This window comes from Onychostruthus taczanowskii, unplaced genomic scaffold, assembly GCF_017590055.1.
Source record: "Onychostruthus taczanowskii isolate IOZ18803 unplaced genomic scaffold, ASM1759005v1 scaffold18, whole genome shotgun sequence".
NCBI classification, from domain to species: domain Eukaryota; kingdom Metazoa; phylum Chordata; class Aves; order Passeriformes; family Passeridae; genus Onychostruthus; species Onychostruthus taczanowskii.
The window spans coordinates 11,038,700-11,061,503 of NW_024499017.1; the positions used below are offsets into that span (position 1 = coordinate 11,038,700).

Genomic DNA, 22,804 nt, shown 5'->3' on the forward strand with positions numbered 1-22,804 from the left:
TCCCACTTGGTATTCTGGCACTGGAAATGGAGAAGCAGAGCTGCTGAACAAAAAGTGTGTCAGGTGCACTGTGGTCACCTCTGCCTCTCAGAGCAGAGAGGGGCAGACCAGGGCTGCAGGCACTGGGATCATTTTACCTCTAAGCCAGTGTTTAATTCTCCTAATAGCCCCAAGATTGCAGGGGCTCAAAGCTTCACACCAAGGATTAAGAAACCTCCTAATATGGGTTTGTTGCAGGGAAGGTAAAAGAACAACAGAGTCGCTGAGAACTGTTCTTGAAAAACATTTATTTCTGGAATGGATTTATAGCGCTGACTCCCAAGCCCCACAGCCTCTCCCAACATGGCATTCTGGGGACAGTTACCTTGGATGGAAAAACAAAAGCCATACAGAGAAGCCCCCACAAACAAATAGTTTGGTACCAAAGTGAGCCCAGATTCTCTGTGGGCTTCTGCAGTTGAATATTTAACCCCAGCTGGGATGGAGCTGCCCTGCCCCATCCCTTGGTCCCAGCTGGAGGATGTTCACTGCCAAAGGCCCCAAGGAGCTGAAGATGTTGTGTTGAACTGCAGAATAACCAGTGGGGACAGGGGCAGGGAAGGATTCAGCAGCTGCTATTTTTTTCAGACATCATTGAAAAAGGAAATCTATGCATTTCAGTTTCACCTCCTGAGCCCCAGCATTAGCAAAGTCAGATACAAACCCAGAGACCAACGTACACAAAATAGTGACCAAGCGTCCAGACATTTCTAAGCCCCTCAGTTTACTGTGTTGTGACACCTCCAAAAAGCAACAAAAGCCACTTTAGGATTGTGGTGGATCTTATTTTTTAACAGGGAGGGACAGAGATGCAGCACAGAGCATAGCAACTGTCAAGCAATGTTTAAGGCAAATTTATTCCCATTTATCAGGACTCAAATACTTTTTTTGTTTGTTGGCTTTGTTGTTGAAGCTGTTAGATAACATTTCAGCTGGACATTTCTGCTTAGATGATTTAATCAAAGTTTGAGGGAAGTCATCTCAAGCTGATCTGAGCCTAGAACAGCAAATAATGTTATTCCCAAGAATATCAGTCAGAACAAATTTTTCCAAAATTAAAGTAATCGATGTTCAGAACTCCCCAAAAACTTTCTTCCCTCAGAGACCAGGCTGAGCCCAAGTAAAACACACAGACATGAAGAAGGACACAGTGGCAAGCCTCTACAAACACAGGGCTGAATAGGACCAAAGCAGAGCCAAACCTAAATTCCGCAGGTGCGAGACAGAGTTATGAGTAAAAAAAAGGGGGAAAAAAGAAAAACAGAGCCCCAGAGAGGAATGTTTCATGAGAGAGAATGGAAAATAAAAGTCCTCTGAATGCAAAAAAGGGAGTTCTTAGGTGCAGCCACAGAAAGCTGGGGAGTTCAGTTGCCTCATGTCTCAGGTGTGTTAGTTTGTTGTGCCTTTGCCCTCCCTTGGAGATCCAGGTGATGGTGCCAGGAGGTTCCTGCCTTTACTCAGTCTGTGCATCATAATTAGCCCCCCCTGCTTTCTTCAGCTCGTTCTTGATGTAATCCTCATCCAGTTCTTTGTGGTCACTGATCACAAATTCTTTGGCAAAGTTCTGCAAGAGATAAAGAAAAAGCCTGTTAGCAAAGGGGGATATTTTTAAGTAGCTGAATGAAGATGGGTTATCCAGCTTCCCTGGGTGTCTGAGCTGCATACCCTGATCTCCTGTGGCTGGGATGATAAATACAAAGCTGTGGATGAGACAGAGGGCTGGTGAAGGCAAAACCCAATGCTTAACCTGGAAAAATGTGATGTATCTACTTCCACAGTAGATACTGCACACCCAATGCAGGGGTGCAGCAGCTCTTCCTGGAGATGCACAGGCCAGGTTAGGCCAAGTTCCCTAAGCAGTATGTGAACTGAAACCCTCAAAATTATTGACCTGCTGACCGCCACTGACCCTCAGCATAATCTTGGCCAAGTCACTAATCCTCTCTGTGCCCTTTTTTGGGCCCCTTCTCCTAAAAAAAGAACAGCACCATGCCACAGTACACTACAGTGTCACACCTGAGAAGGACTGAGCAGCACAGGATGGTCCCAGGAGCAAACACAGCTCCTTCAGTGGAGTTAGTGCCTCCTGCCCTCATCTCCACGCTGTGGCCAAAGCCAGACCACAGGCTGTGCCCTGTGCTTTGTGTCCCAAGGGACCTCCTGGATGGATGCACTTGTGTGCTGCAGGGCAGCTTCCTCCCTGCTGGAGAGCTCTGTGCAGCCCCTGGAAGCTGGGCAATGTTGTTATAGGACATGAAAAAACACAGCACCAACACGCTGCTGCTCTCAAGGTTAAAAAGGGAAGTTGATTTTCTGACTCCAACACTTATTTCCAAAGGTGGCAGTGGATTGGAGGGTGAAAGTGCCACCTCTCCAATGACACTGGACAAACCAACAGCCCATCAAATTTCTCCTCTTCCATAAAAGGATGCAAAACAATAAGTAATTTACATAAAGTGTGTGAGAAAGTTTGCTACAAGAATGTAAACATCAGAAGACTTAGAAAATCTTAAAAAATCAGGGCAAGCCCTGGGCAGCACTGGGACGTGAGGCTGGGGATACAGAAAACCTTGCTGGGAGCAGAATGGGATCTCAGGGTGCCTTTAGGGCTCTGGTCAGAGCAGTGGCAGCTCGGGGATTTTTTCCCTTGTTGGGGGCTGTCCTTCCTGCCTCCCAGCAGGGCTGGCATGGCATCCCTGTGTGAGCACAGCCATCTCAGCAAACAGCCTGTTTGCTGCTTGCTTTAGCATTTTCCTCCCCTTCCTAACCACAACTGAGAGCACTGCATGAGTCTCCCTTCCCCCACCCCACAGACATGACAAACACAAGCATCCACTGCACTCCAGCAAAAATATGAATTAAAATGCCAACACTTTTGCTGTGGCATCTCAGGGAATCTGCAATGCCCGAATCCCTGGGCAGTGAGCTCCCCAAAATGTGATGGAGAAGGAGGGAACACTTTGGGAGGGCAGCAGGCATCCTGTGTGGGTCTGCCTGGCACTGGCACAGCCCTGGCACAACGGGAAGGGGGGCTTCTAATTGGTTTCAGCCTCTAAGCCATGGGAGAGCTCTTTATTTGGCAGCATCTCAAGGGTCTCAGTTTGGGATCAGAGTCGGATAAAGGAGGGGGTGGAGGAGGATGCAGCCTGAAGGAGCCTCAGCACCTCTTTCATGCCTGGGAGAAATGGAAAGGAGAGGAAAACAGCTCCCTCCTCCCCCCGGCGGGCTGGTGCTGATCCTGTTTCACACTGCAGGAAATCCTGGGAGCACTCAGGAGCCGTGTGTGCTCTGCTCTGCCTGATGGGCAGCTCCACAGAGCGCTCCGGGTGACAGCCCTGCTGCACTGCCTGCAACGCTGGGCTGTTCTGGCCGTGGGGACAGCACAGGCACTCATCCACGGCTTGGCAGAGTCCAGGGAAAATGGGAAAGACATTGCTTTGCAGAGAAAAACAAGTCCTTTACTTTTTCTCTTTTTTTTTCTTCTTTTTTTTCTCTCTTTTTTTTTTTTTTAAGATAGAAATAAGGAGGCAAACTGCCCAAACCATCAGATTTAGTCATGCTCACGAGCGTCCTACTTCCAGGTCTCCAGGGTGACATCTCTGCAAAGCTCAGCTCTTGCTAAGACCAGCCCCAGGATTTTCAGCTATTTGATGCTTCTATGTGAGTTTTGAGCTGAGCCTTTCCAATTCCTTTTCTATGGTACTAGCTTTAACAAATTTTCCTCACCTTGGGAGCATATTACCCAGGACTACTTGATTTCAGGGTGAGTCTTTGCTCTGCTTTTGTGAGAACTGAGGCCATAAAACCATTTCTGAGAGGGATTCCATGAAAAGTGTATTTTATAAGTGTGGGGAGGGTTTTCTTCAATGCCCACTCTGCAGAATCCAGCTGATTTTGAAATTGAAACTGCAAGTGCACTCATGCCCAAACAGAGAGAACTAATTACATATGCCACAAAGTAAATATAATTACTCAGATGCCTTCTCAAGTAGACACTTATCCAGATGACTCCTGGGTGATGATCTGTGGGCAGCAGCCACCATTTCACATCAGCACCACCAAGACGCCTTGCAAGGAATGAACAGCATCCCCCTAGCAGTGGCCAGATGGGTTCTGCTCCCAGCCACTCTTAAATATCCTCTTAGCTGACTGGGCCACCTCTTGTGCCAGATTTGTACCCTCAGAGTGCAATCTGGGTCACTGCTATTAATAACTCTGCTTTATTCCATTCTCTCAGGGTCCTCCTTGGTTCCTCACACCAGCTCTAACCCACCACAGTGTCTCCTCAAGCCTGGCCCCAAGTAGGGAAGATGCTTTTGGTGAGTTTGGTGCCTGGAATTTCTGATTTTAACATCCTGCTTGACTTTCTCCAGCCACAGCCTCCCTCATCACCCTGAATTTACTGTCTGAGCTCTCTGGGGCTGGGCTTTTGTTCAGTGTGCAAATCCTAAGGCACTGTGCATAACTCTGATGCTTGGGCCCTAGCTTTGCTGACATGTGTCTTCATCTTACATCCTCCACTTCCTTTTCCCTTCTCCTCCCCCCAGCCCCAGGCTTCCTACAACCACAGCAAGCCCTGCCAGTGAATTCTAGCCTTTGTCTTCATCCCAGTCAGCAGCAGCCTCCAGATAACAAAAACAATGATGCCATTTATCTTTATCACTCTCACAACACAACAGTGACCACAGTCTCTTTGCTTTGCCTCTCAATTCAGTGAACAGCACACAGAAATACTGAGGTTCACTCCTGGGTCTCCAACGCACCTCTCTGTGCCTGAGGGTCACAGTTTTGGAATGCCATCCCCTGTCCCAGACACACCAGGCACCGAAAGGGCTCCAAGCATGCAGGAGCAAAGAAGGAGCCTGCATCCCTCCCTGGGAAGCATGGAATTTGTGCAGAAAGCTCAATCCTTCTCTTCCAGCCAACTTAAAGGGGGGAAAAAAGGGTGGAGTAGATTTTCTTCCTCTCTTCCAAGCCTTGAATGTTTAGCATATGGGCTATAAAATTTCCCTAAACTCCCCAAGGGAAAATCTGTGTGATGCAGATATCGTACCAAACCAGGTCTGCAGAGGCCCTTTAAAATCCCAGCTTGGGAAGCCTGAAGCCAGGAGTAAAATCCTTGGATAGTCCACAGACAATTCCCAGCAGCTACAGATGGTGCCAGGTAGCTGAGCAGCTTCTTGCCATTTATTTTGTTTTTACAGGGGCTTCCAGCAGCTTCTGCTGATGTTCAGAATCCTCAGTTCTACTGTGCTTGATGTCACCACTCCCAGCCACTGGTCACCTCACCCTCAGTGCAGATGCAGAGCAGAGGAGATGGCATCTCCCAGGTTTCTTCTCCAGCATGGTCTGAGTCCCAGGCCTACAGCAAACCTGCTCCTGCACTCAGCTGTCAGACTCCAAGCTCAGCAAAAACCCTCTCTTCAAACCTGCTCCCTGCCAATTTTACATGGACCAGTTCCAGACTCTGAGAGAAGCCAGTCCAAACCTCTGGCAAACACTTGTCTCAGCAATGGGAGCTGCATTTCAGCTGCTCTGCAAATTCTCCCTGCTGTGCTTCATCCCACTGGAAGAGTCACAAGTCTATGTGTCAGACACAGGGAGATGAGAAGCTGCTGATTCTAACCCTCTTCTCTAGATTAGGAGTTCTTGTAAATCCATATCCATTTGCTATGGTCATTACAGTAAACCAGAACAGGAAAAACAGCCCAAAAGCAGAATTTAGTTTGCCCTCCCAGCAGGATCTCACTCACCCTCATGAGTAACTCTTAAAGTCACCATGACATAGCTGTTCCCTGTGAGTTTGATTTTCTGCCTCTAACAAAGCTATTAAACCTTCTGCTTTAATTTAGCTATTTCATCTTCTGGTCAGGACTCGGTACTGATACGAGAAAACCAAAGCACATACAGGGAATTCTGTGTGATCCCAAGATCAGGGACAGGGCCCCCATCAGTGGGACACCATCATCAGTGCAGTGAGAAATCCAGAGGAAAAGGGAAAGGTGAGCAAAAAAAAATAGATCTGGTGTAAGCTGCAAAACAGGAACGCAGCAGAGCTGTTGACATCATGAAAGCCAGATGAATTCCTCACCAAAAATAATGATGAATAAAATGCCTCGAATATTTGCTCACAGAAACTGAGCTGTTTTACCCTGAATATGAATTAGGGAAATAACAGAGCACATGATTTGTGGGGGAAGGAGTGCTGATGAAAACAGAAAGGAGTCAAAATCCATGGAAAATCTGACAAACTGGCAAGGATTGGGCAGTCCCTTTGCTCGGAGAGTCCAGCAGGACATGAATTCAGCCCTGTCAGGAAAAAGACCCCAAGGCTGCCTGAGGAAGAGTTAAAATCTCCTGATAGGAAATGCAATCAAAAAGAGACACGAGTTCACAGAGAGGAAGGAACACTCAGAGGGAAACCAAGTCCTGCCTCCATTTCTTTCGTGTTTACATCAAAACCACCCCATTGCAGCACCAGGTGCCACTCCCAGTGCTCACAGGGGACACCAGTGCTGTGGGGTGGCTCTCTGAACTCATCTGCCAGCTCACCCTGGGCACAAGGTGCCACATGGCTGCTGCCAAACAGATGCAGGAGTCACTGCTCCACGAAGTTCCCAGTTGTTTAGATTGTTCTAGGGGCAGGTTTAGACTCTGCCCCAGAAATGATCTCCCAACCATCTTAAGCAGCCACCTGCAATGGGAAATTCTGTGCCATTCTTCCCCCATTAGATCTGGCCTTGGCATGGAGAGGAGCCCAGTGGGTAGAAGGTGGGATTGTGCATCCCCCTGCTCCCTGCCTCCATTTCACAGCAGTCTCACACAGTAGGACTTAACTAGACCCATTTATACAGATAAATACTTGTTCCCCATCCTGGCCTTACTTCTAAATCTGCTCGCAGCTGAACTGCTTGGAACAGGCTGAAAGCTGGAGCCAAGATTTCCAGCTGAGTTAAGGAGGAAAGGATGGAAAAATAAATGGCTGTGGGAAAAAAAAAAAAAAAAAAAGCTCCTAATAGTTCCTTAAATAGATTTTTATACAATCCAAAAGAAATACAATAAATTCAAAACCCATTTTCCAACAACATTAAAGAGGTAATGAGCACAGGTCCAAGAAGGGCCAGAAGACCTGGCTCTCATCTAGCACAGATCAGAAGAACTACAGCTATTTGTAGCAGATGAGATCCACCCCTGTCATTTGACAGTTATTACAGCTAAAAATCAATTGTCCTTTCTTCCTGAGAGGTTTTCTGGCAACCTCTTGCACTCACTATCAGCACTGCTTCCAGAGCCATCTCCCCACTGATTTCACAGCCCCTGCTCCTCCTTCCAAGGGAGGAACACAAGAGCCAGGGCAGCCCAGTTCCTCCCTGTGCTTTGTAAAGGTTCATCCCTTTGTTCCCAGCCCCTAATCCACTCCTCCCCAGTTCATGTTCCCTGTGTTTTCCTTATGGCAGGTGCTTCTGGGTGACCATGAACCATCCCTGGGTGGGATCCTCGTTATCCCTGGGCTGGGCTGTGCTGGCAGGAGGTGCCTGAGCTGACTGGCTGTCACTTGGTCTCAGGAACAGCAACATTTATTGGTGTTTGCTCAGCCCTGAGCAGAGCTCAGCCCCAGTTCATCAATACAGCAGGAATCCCTCACACTTGGGTCTTAAATAAAGACCCACAAGTGCTTTGGCAAATAGCACAAGATTGTGAGAGCCCTTCAGGTTTTGCTGAGGGCTTCTCAGAGTGAAGAGTGCTCTTCTGGAATCCAGGCTGTCCCTTGAGTAGCTCAAAGCCGTACAAAAAGCCTCCTTGTGCCACCCTTCCATAGGGTGAGTGCACCTGTGGGCCCAAATGCACCTGCACCCATTCAGACCAAAAAACTCCCACCTTAGGGTACTGCTTATTCCAAATGATGAACCAACACTGGCTAAGATTTGTAGTTTATCATTACAGAAAAAAAAAAACCAAAAAACAAAAAACAAAAACCAAGTGTATTCTTCTATGTATAAGTCACATTTCAAATAATCTCTGTAAAAAACACAACGCTGAGAATGTACCTGAAGGTCAAGGGAACTGCTAAGAGTGAAATAGCTCTGGGATAAACTCCCTCCATTAAATTTCAGTTGGATTTACTTGTCCTTGTTTATTCTGACAGATTACCTGCAAGGTCACAGGCATAAAAAGAAGAAAATAGTTCTGCTTTTATCTCACTGCACTCAGAGGGATTCAGTTGCATATCAAGAACTATTCAAAATACTTGTCAAGATAATTTCTTCTGGACAGGAGATCACCATTGCTGTGACATTCAGAAATGCTTTTGCAGGGGTTTATAGACAAGGTTGCTCAGTAAAAGTGTATCAAGCACCAGTTGTATTGTTTTTATCTTTTAGTATAGACTAATTGGAATATGAAAGCTTTTAAGTAACAGCCAGGAATGGTTAAAGCTCCACCAGATTATTAACTTGTACAGACTACTAATCAAAGATGAAACAAGTGAAATTGCAAATTATATATAACAGACCTAGGGACAGATCTGAGCACAGTGCTCAGGAATGCTATTCAATTCAACAGGAATACATTGTCTAAACAGATTTTTAAGAAAATCTTGGGCTTAGTGACTCATATAAGAGTCATTCGTTAGTACTCTATAATTTCATCTTCAGCTACAATTACAGTTTCAGCTGCTTCCCATGAGCAGGAACTTGCTTTCCTGTCTCTCAGGTGTCATTGTGGAAGTTTCTTTGGTGAACAGGCCCCTCTGAGTCGTCATTCTGAAACATTTAGCGCCAGAGTTATCCTCTGGAAGGACAGGAATGTATTGTCTTTTTCATTCTTCTTATCTAAATGTGATCTTCTGTATCATATAAACTACCAGAGAGTTGAGGGGGCTTCATTCTCACCCTCCACACTGTCCTCTTGGGAGGTTTCTTTACACTGGCAAGAGCTCAGTTATTGAGGGAGATTCATTTAATCATCAGCCCATTCTCCAAGAGCATAAACAAAACCATTTCTCAGGCTCTGGCGAGCTGGTTCTATGTTTCATTGGAAGAGCTAATCCTGCTTTAAATACCCCTCCAGAAGAAACATTCCAAGCATCAGCATCCTCTCCATCACAGGCAGATCTCAGCTGTGCCTCCCAGCAGTCACTTCTCTCCTGCCTGTTGTTTGTTCTCACTTGGACTGAGCACGTTTCTCTTTTCCCTGCTACGCCCAAGGCCAAACAAAGCCTGTTCATATCTAGTTAGCCATTAAGAGCTGTTAGTTAATTGGTGCCATAGGGACTTCAGACTTTGGGTGATTAGCTCCACAAATCCACTGTGCAAAGGCAAAAGGCCTCTGGAGAAGTTTAAACAAGGGTGTGGGTTTTCCTGTTTAATTTTACCTGCTTAACTTAATTCTGCTCATGATCATTCAATAGTGAATTATTTCCACGTCAAGGAAGGGGATGGGAGACAGTGGTGACCATGAGGGGAATGCATAAATTCCCTCCTCATGAAACAGCTAAGGCAGCCTTAAGCTCAAAAGATACTTCTTTATGCCTGAGTGCTCAAAGGGCAGATGTCAAGCCTTCCTAGGAGGAAGACAGGCAATAGGAAACTGTCTTCTTTTTAAGGGGTTAACTGCTAAGTTGGAGCATGAGCCACCCTTCCCTCTTTCTCCCTCCTGCTGGTGCTGGTACAGAGAACAGCGATGGGAGCTGGTGGTTAGGAGCGTAAGGAAGAGGTTACCTGTACTACTTCCTTGACCAGAGTCTTGTCAGTGCCAGTTTTGGCTCTCTGCAGGCCACTGACATCCTCTCCAATCCAGGTGATGAGGGCAAACTTGACTCTCTTGCTCATGGCATCGCCGGTGGTGAATCGGACAAAGCCGAACAATCGCACATCGTCTGCGGAGGCAAAAAAGGGACAAAGGGATTAAAGCCAGCAACATCCCTGCCTTCCCCTTCTCCAGGGTGAGTCTACTGCTCTCAAACACCAAGGCAAGGCACTGATCCCGTGCTTCAGTGCCAGCATTTGGGAATCAGGGGGCATTTCAGGGCTCTGCTGATATGCCCTGTGCTTGCAAGATGTGCTCTGCCCCTTCTGGGTTCTCTGGGTTACTGGGAGGAAACTGGCTGTGCTGGACACCCCACAGCACAGTGGAAATGGCTAAAATACAGTCAGCAGGCAGGTCAAGAGCACAGGGCTAACCCCAGTTACATGTTCAGCCAAATGATTCATCTGCAGGTCTGGTGAAGAAGGGAAGGCAGTGATATCCTGGTGTCTCTTTCTTACAGAATAGCAGGATTAGGGTCACATTTTATAGCATTACCAGAAACTGGCCATTGTGCAAGTCTGATCTTTCTCCCTCCTTCCATCCATTTCTGGCTCACTTGTAGTATGAGTTTATAACAAGGAGGGGAGAAGAAGGAGGAAAAGAAAAACCTGCAATTACTTGCCCAGGTGTGTTTTTCTACTCATTCCAAAGCCCTGGAGGGAAAAGTCCTGGACTTTAGAGCTGTGCTGATCCTTGTTTCACAGCTGGTTTGTGCTACTTCACACCGGACTAATTTAGCCTGGCCATATGTGTGACAACCTTGCAGACTCTTATCTCAAAGAGCTCCTTCCTCCTCCTCCTCCTCCTGTGACTCATGGAGCAGTTGGAAGCTTCCTGATCAGGAGCAAGCACCATCCCCCTGCATCCCCAGGCTCCAAGGGATGCTGGAGCCTTCCACCAGGAGGGCAGAAAGCAGAGCAGATGGACACTTGTGCAATTGTGGGATATTTCTAATCACGGCTTCTTCATCTCTCAGAGGTCACTCAAGGCCTTTTAAAGGAGGTGACTCAAACCAGAAGAACAAACCTGCTGTCTGAGAAGAGTCCTGTAATCCTGGCACACTTCTTGTGGCCAGTTCAACATGCCTTAGAGGGATTTTCTGGGTTGACTAATTGCCAGGTGAAAATGTAGGCTCCAGGTGTAGGAATGACTGCCAACATCCCCAGCAGGCTCCACGAGCAGCCAGGACAGCCCTAGGAGCTCGGGAGACAGGGGAGAAGCAGCTCTAAATTGCTCATCCCCAGAAACTAAGCTGCTAGAAATCAATGCTAAAAAAAAAAAAATTGGGATATTCTCTGCAAGCTAACAGATCTCAGAGCTTCTTTAACACTTTGATTTGCCAAAGTGTGGACAAAGACAAATTCTCCTTGAGAAAAGAGAATATTTTTTTAAGTCTGAAAAAAATCCACCTCTGCGCTCTCTGTTTTATTCTCTTTGTTCTTTTTTATTTTTTTGTCACTGACAGAGTAATACTGGGCAAACTGGAGAATGGATGTAGGGGGGGTGTGTGAGCCAGTACAATGTTCAAAACAAACTCCTCTGAAGATTTCAAAATAGAAAGAAAAAGAAAGATCTTATTCAGAGGAAAAATCCAGATGGATCTTTGGAAGGAGAGATAGAGTCGTGTATCAACCATGCAGGCAAACAAAACTTCTCTCTCATTTGCCCTGCTACTTGTGAGTGTAGGAAATGCACGTGGAGACTGCTGGTTCTGACAGTAAATCCTCTTCCCAAGATTGATTAGAACCATAAATGAAGCGACAGCCAGGAAATACCCGAGGTGAAGCGAGACAGTAAATCCCCTAATGTTACAATTAACAGATCCAGGAGCCAGCCTTGCTTCCCCAGCTCTGACAGCAAAGGAGGCCACGCTCTGCCCAGAACTGTCCTGTGGCTGCTCTGGGAACAGTCCTGGAAGTCCCAGGGTGCTGGGAGCTGCTGCACTGCAATGGTGTCACTGCCCTAGCACTCCCCAGCTTGTGTCACTGATCTGTTGCAATACAAAGGCTCCCTGGCTCTCTTCATGGTCCATCAAGTTTGAAGGTACCACACTGATGCTGCAGGAAAAATCACACCTTGCACTAATCCTGCTCACTTAGAGAACCTTTCTCTCTGGGAGAGAGACTACTGCCATTGGGATTATGCAATGAAGTAAACTCATCTGCTGCCATTAAGTTGGTAATATTTACAATAAATAATAGTCTCAAAAAATTTTAAGTGTCCAGAATTTGTGCATTTCAGCACTGCAGCAGCAGCTGAAGGATAGAGTGAATTCTTAGGTCGCTGTTTTGGTACCAGCAGCAAGGCAAAATTTATTTCCTGCTGTCATCCATTAAGCCATACCACATGCATATTAAACATAAACTGTCCTTCCCATGGAGCCGTCTGTCCCCACCTTGAGCCTGTGGGTTTTTTCATCCCTGCCCCCTCTAACAGAGGCTGTCACAGAGCCTGAACACTGCAGCGTGCCCTTTGTAATAAAGATAGTGGGGAAAAAATAATGAATGTGAAAATCCAGTGCTTTTTCATAGCAGCACAGAGAGGAAGTTCCAGGAATGCCCCATCCCTGGAAGTGTCCAAGGATGGGGCTGGAATGAAATTATCTTTAAGGCCCTTCCAGCACAAACCATTCTGGGATTCTATGAATTTGTCTGTCAAAGTGGAAGGTGTCTCTGCTTATGATGGGGCTGGAATGAAATGATCTTTAAGGCCCTTACAACACAAACCATTCTGGGATTCTATGAATTTGTCTGTCAGAATAATTTCCTTTTGACATTAACCCACAGCTCCCTGGCAGCAGCAGGATTTGCTTCTCAGCAGAACTTTCAGTGCTTGCCCATCCTGGCTGAAAGCAGCTCCATGACACTAAAGAGAACCAAATCCAGCAATTCCAGCTTTTATCCATGAGATCACCTGAGCATGAACAACCCTGACTCCACCGTGTTCAGTCCCAGTAAGTTCAATGAGCACCTGAGCTTGGACTGGGGCTCTGAGTCACCTTGGGCAGGTTTTCCTGGGGCTGCTTCACTTGTGTGGGCTTGAAGGGCTCACACCCCAGCTGGGTGCTGTCTCCTCCTGTCTCCCCAAGGGTTTAGATCCCCACTGGAGGCACAGCAGGCTCTTCAGCTGCCACAGGGTATTCAGCACAAACGTGATGCCTCAGCTCGCAGTGCCGGGTGTGAATCGCTGCACACAAAGCCGAGAGGGAATGTGAATTGGAGCCCTGAGCAATTAACATGTCTCAGTTCCTAAAAGGGCATCAGGGACGGATGGAGAGGTTTTTAGCGCTAGCTCAGCCTGGGTATAAGCCTCTCCAAGTGCAGGTCAAAATCCCTGAGCAGAAGTGGCTGAGTTTCACAATTAGTCTGGAGCGTGTTCGGAGTGATAAGGGGATCAGAACCAAGTTCTGCCCTACTCCCAGCTTTCCTCTTTCACAGTTAATCAGTTCTACCCTACCACATCAACTCCCCACGCTGGAAGTCATCAATGCCATCAGTGCCAATTCCCCGAGAAATCTCAGGGCATTAACATTCACCAGCCCCTGCTCACACAAAAGCACTCACGGTGGTTTTAGGAATTTGCTGGGAGTGAGGGGAGCAGAACAAATCAGAGAGAGACAGCACAGATTTGCCCTGAAGGAGGAAATCCTGCCTAGAGCTGTGCCATCCCCTTCCCAGCCACCGAGACGTGAATTTCAGGGCAGAGAGAAGTGAATAACTGATCTGGGGAGAATGGAAATAGCAGCTTTATTTGAGATCGCACAGGATCCAAACAGCAGAAATTAACAATGTTTATTCAATTAATACCACGACTCCCTTCACAATGGCTGGACAAACAATGAGAGGCACAATGAATGCCTTAACAAGCATCACTTGGTATTTCTCTCCAAACTCTTTATTTATCACTAAGGCAGGATTTTCCAAATATTCTGATTAAGCTGCCCTTGGCTGTCAACAAAGCTTGATGCCAAGCTACAGAGATTTCCTTCACGGTATCTTTCCCTTTTTCTACATCCACTCAAGTGCTTTGGTTCAGCTGTACTGAAAAATTCCCCATGAGATTAAAATGCAGTGAGTCATCAGTAAAAGATAATAGCTGCAGGAAAGAAATACACTGCCAAACCATCACAGTTCTCGGGCTGAGGGCTCTGAGTGGCCAAGCCAGAGATGTGCCACGATAAAAACACTGCTCCCAGCCTCACCTGCCTGCTGAATCAAGGTCACAGGCAGCAAGGCAGGTGATGGACTGACCTGCTTTTGTCTTCTGTCCAACATGAAGTACCACAGTGCATGATAGGTTCCATGAAGATTTAATTTGTTTGCTTCAATTGGATTAATCTTAGATTAATTTGTCAATTTTCCACCTCTTCAGTCAGCCCTGTGGTCACGTGGCTACAAGTGCAGACAGAAATATTCTTTACCTCTCCTACACTGTTTTTTTCCTCTTAAACCCTGCACCAAGCCCACAGCTCTCGTGCAGGGCTGCCTTGCTCCACCCCAGCGTGTTCATTAAATCATCTCAGACGTGTCTGAGCCCACCACAGGGCTTTGCTGGGGCACCAAACCTTCTCCAGGTGACTCGGGGTGGCTGATGAGAGTGCAGGGACACAAGTGCACGGGGACAATGACCCCACAGTGGCTTTTCTGCTCCAGGGGGTAGTGACAGTCACGGCTCCTCTCCTGACCTGGGTGGATACTGGGGGCAGAGTGGAGTGCAAGGGGACCCAGCTCTTCCCTGAAGGAAGGAATGGTGCTGTTGGTTGGCCAGAAGGGCCAGGCAGGCCCCAAAACAAAGGGCAGGCAAAAGGTACAAAGCTCTTCTTTCCCTGCTCCTGTGCCCATCACGGATGGCAAAGGCAGACCCACAGCCATGACATTTTAATTAAACATCACAAAACCAAAGTTACCATCAGTTACCATCACAAAACCAAGAGTTACCATCAGTCACCATCACAAAACCAAGAGTTACCATCAGTCACCATCACAAAACCAATGTTACCATCAGTCACCATCACAAAACCAAGAGTTACCATCAGTTACCTTCACAAAACCAAAGAGTTACCAAGAGTTACAAAAAACCCCCAAGAGTTACCATCACTGCAGGCCTTGACCTGATGAGTTGCTCCCACAAAAATCAGTGAGAATATTCCCTAAACCCACACCCTGTCCACAGCAGGGCCAGGCTAAGCCTGGGCTGCAGCTGGCAGCCAGGAGATCGCTGTGACCCTGCCAAGAGCACGTCCACACAGGCAGGGAGGGCACAGGGGCAGGGTGACAAACTCCATAAGCCAGCCGTGGCCCCAGGTCTTCCCTGAAATAGCCAGTAAGGGAAAGCAGGAGAGATGAACTGAAGAGGAAAAACAAAAGCAGTAGGAGATTGATTTACAAGGCCCATTTTAGCAACTTAAGATGCAGCCAAATGCAGATAAGCACCTATCTCATTATATGTCCTCGTGTGTTTTTACAAATCTTTCCTACAACCTCAGGTGCCAACGTAACCTTGGTGATCTCTCAACTCAGCTCCTACGTTTTTAATGTGCAGCCCAGGCTTTCTGGGACAACTGATCTAAGCCCCAAAAAACTTGTATTTTTATTAGGAGCCAATTCTATTTCTATTTTCTAATATTTTATGTCAACCCCAAATGATTTTACAGGGTATTTATTTTCTGTTCTTCTAAAGCTTTTCTGTTCTTCCTGCTGCTGAATGCCCAGTGTGGTTTTGGGCTGATCTTTTCAGACACATGAATAACTATCCCATTTCATGCTGTCATTGCAATTATTTATCTGCACTGAGGCTTTCCAAATAAAAGGCTCATTATTTCTTTTGTCAGAGATGCATTGGAAACAGCTGTTCACATATGGCAAGGGGGGGAGGTGGGGGGAAATCCAGCCTTCTGACCACTCCATTTTTTTTTTAATGGCAGAATACACACTAAAAAAGAAATTAAATTAAACCACAGACAGAGCCAATGTGATGCTCTGCTGCTTCATAATACAGACACTGAGGCAATGTCCAGGGCAGTCAGGTACAACACACACACACAAAAGTTCCACAGGATGTCATTTCAGTTGTAACTCATTCTGCTCTTCTCAGCAACAGCATCACCAGCTGACTTTGAAATTAAAAACATCCAAAAAAAAATCCTAAGAGCTGTCACATCCTTCCATACAATAACCTTCAACTCTTATCTCTTTCTGGCTTCAAATGCACCAGCTCAGCTGGTTTTTTTCAAAGTGTACTGATGGCACGTAGTACTAACCACCAAATTAATGCTTCCTCTGGAGCCAGGCCATCTGCAGGGGCAAGAGCTGGAACTGGGAAGTAAAATGGATCAGAAGCCTTGAATCAAGTCCTTGTTTAATGCAGAGATAATCTGTGCTGTTAAACCCAACCAAAACAGTCCTGAGCCAGAAGAGACAGGGGGGTCTACACAGAGTGTTCAGTGACCCTGACACAATGAATGTCCTCAGCTTTGGTCTCCTGACTCTGTGGGTCAGAGCAGGGCCAGCACAGGCAGGACACTGGCCATTAAACAGGACATTGGCCATCAGGCAGGACACTGGCATTGAACAGGACACTGGCCATCAGGCAGGACACTGGCCATTGAACAGGACACTGGCCATCAGGCAGGACTGCAAGAGGAAGAACCCCCAGGAGCCACCTCTGAATCACCCAAGGATGTGCCAGTGGCTTAAACCAACCTCCTTGGCCTAAACCAACCCCCTTGGCTTAAACCAGCCTCCTTGGCCTAAACCAACCTCCTTGGCCTAAACCAACCCCCTTGGCCTAAACCAACCTCCTTGGCCTAAACCAACCCCCTTGGCCTAAACCAACCTTCTTGGCTTAAACCAATCTCCTTGGCTTAAACCAACCTTCTTGGCTTAAACCAATCTCCTTGGCTTTGCTTTGAGATAGGCAGGAGGAGAGGTCCCACACACGCAGGGCTGCCTTTGGAGGCCAGGGAAGATGAATGCCTGGCTCTAGAGCAGGGTCTGCTGCCTCCCAGGCAGTGTTTGAGTTGTCTGAGACAAACAGACCTTGACAGGGACAGCATGACAGCGACTGACATGCAGAAGTCCAGGGTCAGGCTGTGTTTGCAGCATCACCCCAGGACCCTGAACAAGAGGGCACTGAAGGAGCTCTTCTTTCCATGTTTCCTTCCTCTAGGAGTGGCAACTGCTGTCCCCAAACGGGGATGGGGAAAATGTGATAGGTTAATGATGCTGTTTGTTCAACCTTTCTGTTCCTACACAAAGCTTAGTGAATATGGAAGGAAGAAAAGATCCTGTGCCAGGATCTGTAAGATGCAGGTCTGATGTGGGAGGTGTATGTGAGAGCACAGCAGAGGAAAGAACCCAGCAGGGCCAGCAGCAGCTCCTGGCTCAGGGCATGGGCCTCCCTGGCCCAGCTCAGCACCTGTGTCACATCCCCCAGCAGCCCCAGAGGTGTGCAGAGCTGGTTTCTGACACAGCCTCCCTCAGCTGCTACTTCCTCTAAAAGCAGCAATTTCAGTTTCTCTCCTTTCTCTTTGTCCCCAGCCACTCTGGTTCCCCAAGCAGGTTTGCAGAGGCAGTGATGGGCATGGAAAGGGTTATGGATAGGGGAGAAAAAACCAAAAATACAGCCTTGTTACCAACAGCCCCTTCCAGCCCCCTGACCTCTGCCACTGCACAAGGCAAGACATCCACCACAGGCAAAGCGATTCCAAACTGCTACAAAAACTCCTCCTGGTCCTAGAGCCACAGGAACCAGGGAACAGCGACCCCGCCCAGGGCCCGGCAGGGGAGCAGCGTGTACCAAGGTGCTTTTCATAAGAATGGCTCTCAAAGAAAGCAGGGACACGGGTGTTTGCAGCTCAGAAAGAGCTGTGCAGAAAGTGGAGCAGAGCGAGCTCTGACGGTGACTCTTTGCACGCTGAGATTTGCACTCCCAGCTCCTGCTCTCACCTCCAACCACCAAATGATGCTCAGCTTCTACCAGAGGCAGCTGCAGCACTTTGTGGCTTTCAGGGCAGTGTTTCTCAGCAGGAATTCAAAGCAAAGAAGTTTGTTCTGATACCAAGGTTTTTAAAATTTTTAATTGCATTTTCTGAAGCTGTTTGCACTGATAGTATCTCTTCTCCTCTCCAATGAAATGTAAAAGGAGATGGAAGAGATCAGGATGAAAGAGATGTAGCAACAAGAATAAACAATATTCAACAGCTTTCCCCATCCCTTGCTACTCTTTTTCACTGACTTTGTTCCAGTAGAAATGTTCCAACCAACTCTACTTCCACTCGCTTCCAGATGGGAAGGAAAGCTCCAACTTCACTGCTGGCACAAGGTTTGATTCCTGACTATGTCTAGCAGGCCAGGTGAAGGTCTGCTGCACAGATGGAGCCTCCAAAACTTGCATCTCTTCCTTCCCAACTGCAGCACCGAAATTCGTGGGTGGAGGAAGATCCTTTTCAGCTCTCAGCCAAGGACCTGGCAGCTCAATTTGCCTTTTTTTAAAGCCTCCAGCAGCTGTGCTCCAGAGGTGGGTTTGAGGACAACTTCTTGGCCCTGGTCTGGCAGGGAACAGCCCTCAGCAGGTGCATGCCAGGGGAAAGGGAAAGGAGGAACAGGGAGCAATGCAGCAGCTCTAAAGGATTTAGCTCCCCTCTAAAGGCTAACAATACCCCACAAGTGCCCTATATTTAACTCTTTCCTTACTGAGCTTATTTATAAAATATGGAACATTTCCTTTTCTTCTATCTTGGGGCCAGCTTGGTTTGAGCACCCTGTTTATAAGTGTGTAAAGAACACAGATGTGGCCACACTCCAGAGTGCAGTGTGTGCCTCCACTATTTGTCATCCTCACCCTACCCAACCCAACCCCTGCCTGTGCTCTGCCAGAGCCCCTCTGCCTGCTCAGCCACTCCAGAAAAGGATTCCCTTTGCCACAGGATGGAGGAGAAGAAGTTCTTAAGGGGCTCCCTTCCAGAAAAGCATTAAAAATCAGCTCAGATGAAAAGAAAGACAGGGACTGTATAAAGGCAAGGAAAGAAAATAAATGGGAAGGCTCCCCTGCAAGCCTCAGATATCTGGAAACACCAGAGATGCTCAGTTATGTTGGCCAAGAGAGGAGACAGAGAACTCAGATCCTGAAGTCATTGACCTCCCAAGGGAACAATTAACCACTGCCATGAACTTGCAAAGTGCTGAGCCCCGGGACTCCCTGGGTTCCAGGTAATTGCTATTCCCTTCTGTTGCCCACTAAAAAAGAGTTGAGTGGGAAGGAGTTCCTGCAGTGCAGGATCAGCTCTTCTGACACCAACCACAACAGGATCTTTCCTAATTCTGAGAATTTTCCCTGCAGGTTCTCAGGAACAGCTGGAAACAAGTGGCTGCATTAATCTCAGTGAGATTGTAGCAGAGCAGCCTAAACCGTCTTCATTTCAGGGCTCCTTTCCAAAGACTAAAATACACTTTTCTCCTGTGATTGATCAGAGCTGTCCCACCCTCAGTTACTTTCCTGGGAGTTCTCCCTTTCCATTCAATAAAGCACAGCCAAGCCCTGGGACTCCCAGCCCCACAGTGTCCCTGGGAACTGCCCCACCTTAGGAGGGCAGAGACTGCTCAACACAATTCCTCCACAGCTCAGACACAGAATTCTGAAAATACAGGTGAATCACAGCACTGGATTGTACAGTAACTGGCTGAGTAAGTCTTTGTTGTAACCCAGTATTAGTAAAAAATACTCCATATCTCACCTCGCTTGGTGACATTGTTAACTAGCAGCCAAGATAGGAGGAAAACTGACTAAAACTGAGATAAAAATCAAAACCCGCTTTTGTGAAACTCATCAAAAGTCACGATCAGACGCAGTTAAACACTCCTGAATTTATCTTCATTTTCCCCAGGCTTTGTTCCTGCCCTGCACGTCCCACAGCCGGCAGCCCAACAATCCACTGCCACGTTTAAACCTGGAGCCGCAACAGTTGTGGTTGTGCAACGCCACATCTGCGATTGCTGGATTGTTTGCATGGCTGTATTGTTCAGCCCAGCTTTGAACGACCACCCTCCGCTCAGGTTTCGTGTCTTTAAAAAAAAAATCCCAGCAAGCCTTCTAACTGCAGTCACTTTCGTGCCATGATTTTCAGAAGGATTTCATAAGTATTTCATTCTCAACGATCTGCACGACCGCATCTTTCTAGCCACGACAACTGAGCCGGTTTTGCCCCGAAATTGCATTGCCAAACAAGGCGGCCGTTGCTTATCAGGCGTTTTATCTGGTTTATAACCGAGGAGCAGTGAAAGATTGTGCAAAGAGGGGAGAAAGAGCCCAGAGGACGGGAAGTCTAAGGGTGAGACAAAGGACCGGCTGGACTATGGACTTGGGGGAGTTGCACTGTGTGGAGCTGGGAAGGCGATCCCGCAGGACAGGCGGGCACGGGGAAGCAGCAGCACTAATCCCAGTCCCCCCAAATTTCCTGCCGTCCTTTCCCCCTCGCCGCGGGCAGCAGGAAGGGCGGAAAGGTGCCAAAGCACCGCAGACGGAGCTTACCTGTGCACTTCCTTTTGAAGGTTTCGTAGTCTACGCCTTGGTCTCCAGGGACGATTGTAGAGCCATTGTACTTAAACGTCACCCTTCGGGGAGGGAAAAGACAAGAGGAATAATACAGTTAAAAGTCACCTTTCCAATGGGGGAAAGGAAAGGGGAATTACACGTTTAAAAGTCACCCTTTGGAACGGGGGAAGGGAAGGTGAAGAATACATCGAACGGTCACAATCTTTAGGAAGGGAAAGGAGGAGATGGGGAAGAATAGGCTGTGGAAAACCCATCCTTTAGGAAGAGGGGAAGAGGAGAAGGGGACAAGATCTGTAGAAGCCACCCTTTGGGGAGCGGGGAGAGGGGACGGCGAACCCCCGCGCCCCGCTGCCCGTCCGGGGGGATGCCGGGGGGCCACCTACCAGTTCACCTCGGTGGCATCGTCCCTGACGAGGTTGTACGCCTCCCTGCACGCCTCCTTGTCGATTTTGGTGGCCATGGGGGCGAAGGGGAGGGGGGGCAGCGCGGAGCGGCGCGGAGCTGGGGGGGCCGCGGCCGCCGCTGCTGCCGCACCGCGCTGGCCCCCGCCGCCGCCGCCGCCAATGGCTCTGCGGGGCCTGGCCCGGCCCCTCCCGGCCCGGCGGGGGGACCGCGGTGATGCAATAGCCCGGGCACGGGGGCGCGGGGGGCTCGGCCCGGCACGGCACGGCACGGACCCGCCGCGGGGATGCTTTTCCCGGCCGCCGCCGTGTTGGGAGCGCCCCGATGCTTCGGCAGGCGCTGAGGGCCGGGAGGAGGAAGGAGGCAGAGGCGGCGCCCGGGATGGAGCGGCCGGCGGCGGCGCGGCGGGGCCGGGGGCCGGGCCGGGAGCACGGGAGGTAGCGCGGAGCGGAGCAGGTGAGCGGGGAATCGGGGCCGGGGATGGGGATGGGGATGGGGGCCCGGGGATGTGCGGAACAGCGGGAGCTGAGCATCACTCGCATCCCGGACCCCAGCGCTCAGGGCGGCCCAGGCCTCGACCGGCGGCTCCGGGGTGACTTTGGGTGGTGACAGCCGCTGCTGGGCCGGGTGTGTGCGGGGGGCTGTGTGTCTGTCCGTGTGTCTGTCCGTGTGTCTGGCTGTGTGTGTGTCCGTGTCTGTGTTGAGCGGCTCGCCCCGTTCCAATGCAGCGATCTCCCCCTGCCGGGCTCCCGGCGCTGCCCAGGAGCCATCCCGCATCCCCGCCATCCCTGCGCTCCGGGGAGATGCCCGGGAGCCATCCCGCATCCCCGCCAGTCCCTGCGCTCCGGGGAGATGCGGGCTGAGAGGCTGAAGCTGCCTGTGGGGCTGCGTTTCAGTTCCACGGAAATAGAGACAGGTCTCTGCTTTGCAGAACCCGGCTGGGAATAAACAGCACCAGGTGATGTCGTGCCCAAGGACTGGAGTTTTATTAACCAGTCCTTCGGCATTTCAGTGGGTTTCAAAACCCGTTAAAACTAACCCTCTTTTTAGGGTTGGATTTGCCATTTAATAAAAAATCTGCATTCCTTGATAAAAAGTATCACATTTTGTTTCTTTTAACGTTTGCAGGGGATGACGGTTGCTCGTTTCCCATCAGTGCTGTCCCTGTGAAGGCTGAGCAGTAGGAGCCTCATTACCCCGCTGTCACTGAGAGCTGTCACACCCGAGGGACAAGAGCTCCAGAGCCAGCCCTGACTGCCAGGGACCCTTTAGTGCCACCAGTCCTGCCCGCAGCTCCTCCCAGCTGCATCCCCGTCCGTCCCTGCATGACGTGAGGCTCCCGGAGCTCCGGGGCACTGCTGCAGTGCATCTCTGAGCCGATGAGGTCATAGGGAACAGGGAAATGTTTCTGAAGTCAGTGCAAGTGTAGGACACCGGGTGGATCTGCAGGCTCTGGAGGATAATATAATCACACATTAATACTTCTGGATTTATATTGATTTTCTTTGCTTTTAGGAACACTTTCATTTTTTTTCTAAAGCCTTTATGCTGAGCATTATCTGCTCATAAATGTATTTTTTGTAGTCTGCTTTTATCATCCATTGGCACTTGCTGCTGTTTATACCTGTAACACTGCTGCTTGTCCTTGTCCCTTCAATCCCTTGTCCCTGATGTTTCCTAGGGCAGAGGTGGGTGACTCCAATGTCATCCCCTTAGGAGGAGAGAACCTCATCCTTGTGCAGGTCTCTGTGACCCAGTGGCTGGAGCATTAATTCTCTTAATTAGGGACTTCATGCCTCACACTTTTCAGTGCCAGATCCAAACATCAGAAATGCACATCTTCCTTGTGGGACCAAACCTCTTCTCTTTGCTTCTCTTCCTTGTCTTTTCCCACTTTTTCATGGATATTTTTTTTTTTTTTTAATGCATGGAGTCACTTTTTCATGGATTTTTTTTTTTTTTTTTAATGCATGGAGATACAAGTATTTGGCTCAATTTCACCAGG

General features: G+C 48.6%; 1 protein-coding gene across 1 annotated transcript; it reads right to left on the reverse strand.

Annotated features, from left to right (window-relative positions):
- Window positions 1-270: 270 nt before the first annotated feature.
- COTL1 (coactosin like F-actin binding protein 1) lies at window positions 271-20,943 on the reverse strand. The gene is made up of 4 exons (XM_041400616.1): window positions 20,781-20,943; window positions 20,374-20,456; window positions 9,759-9,916; window positions 271-1,603 (listed from the first exon to the last, which is right to left on the reverse strand). The coding sequence occupies exons 1-4, from the start codon at window positions 20,855-20,857 to the stop codon at window positions 1,493-1,495; spliced, it is 429 nt and encodes a 142-aa protein (XP_041256550.1). The 5' UTR covers window positions 20,858-20,943; the 3' UTR covers window positions 271-1,492.
- Window positions 20,944-22,804: the final 1,861 nt, after the last annotated feature.

Coding starts and splice junctions, on each gene's coding strand:
- COTL1 (XM_041400616.1), bottom strand. CDS start 20,857: ATGGCCACCAAAATCGACAAGGAGGCGTGCAGGGAGGCGTACAACCTC. Junction 20,457..20,780: donor GATGCCACCGAGGTGAACTG/GTAGGTGGCCCC, acceptor CCCTCCCCGAAG/GGTGACGTTTAAGTACAATG. Junction 1,604..9,758: donor TGGTCAAGGAAGTAGTACAG/GTAACCTCTTCC, acceptor TATCTCTTGCAG/AACTTTGCCAAAGAATTTGT.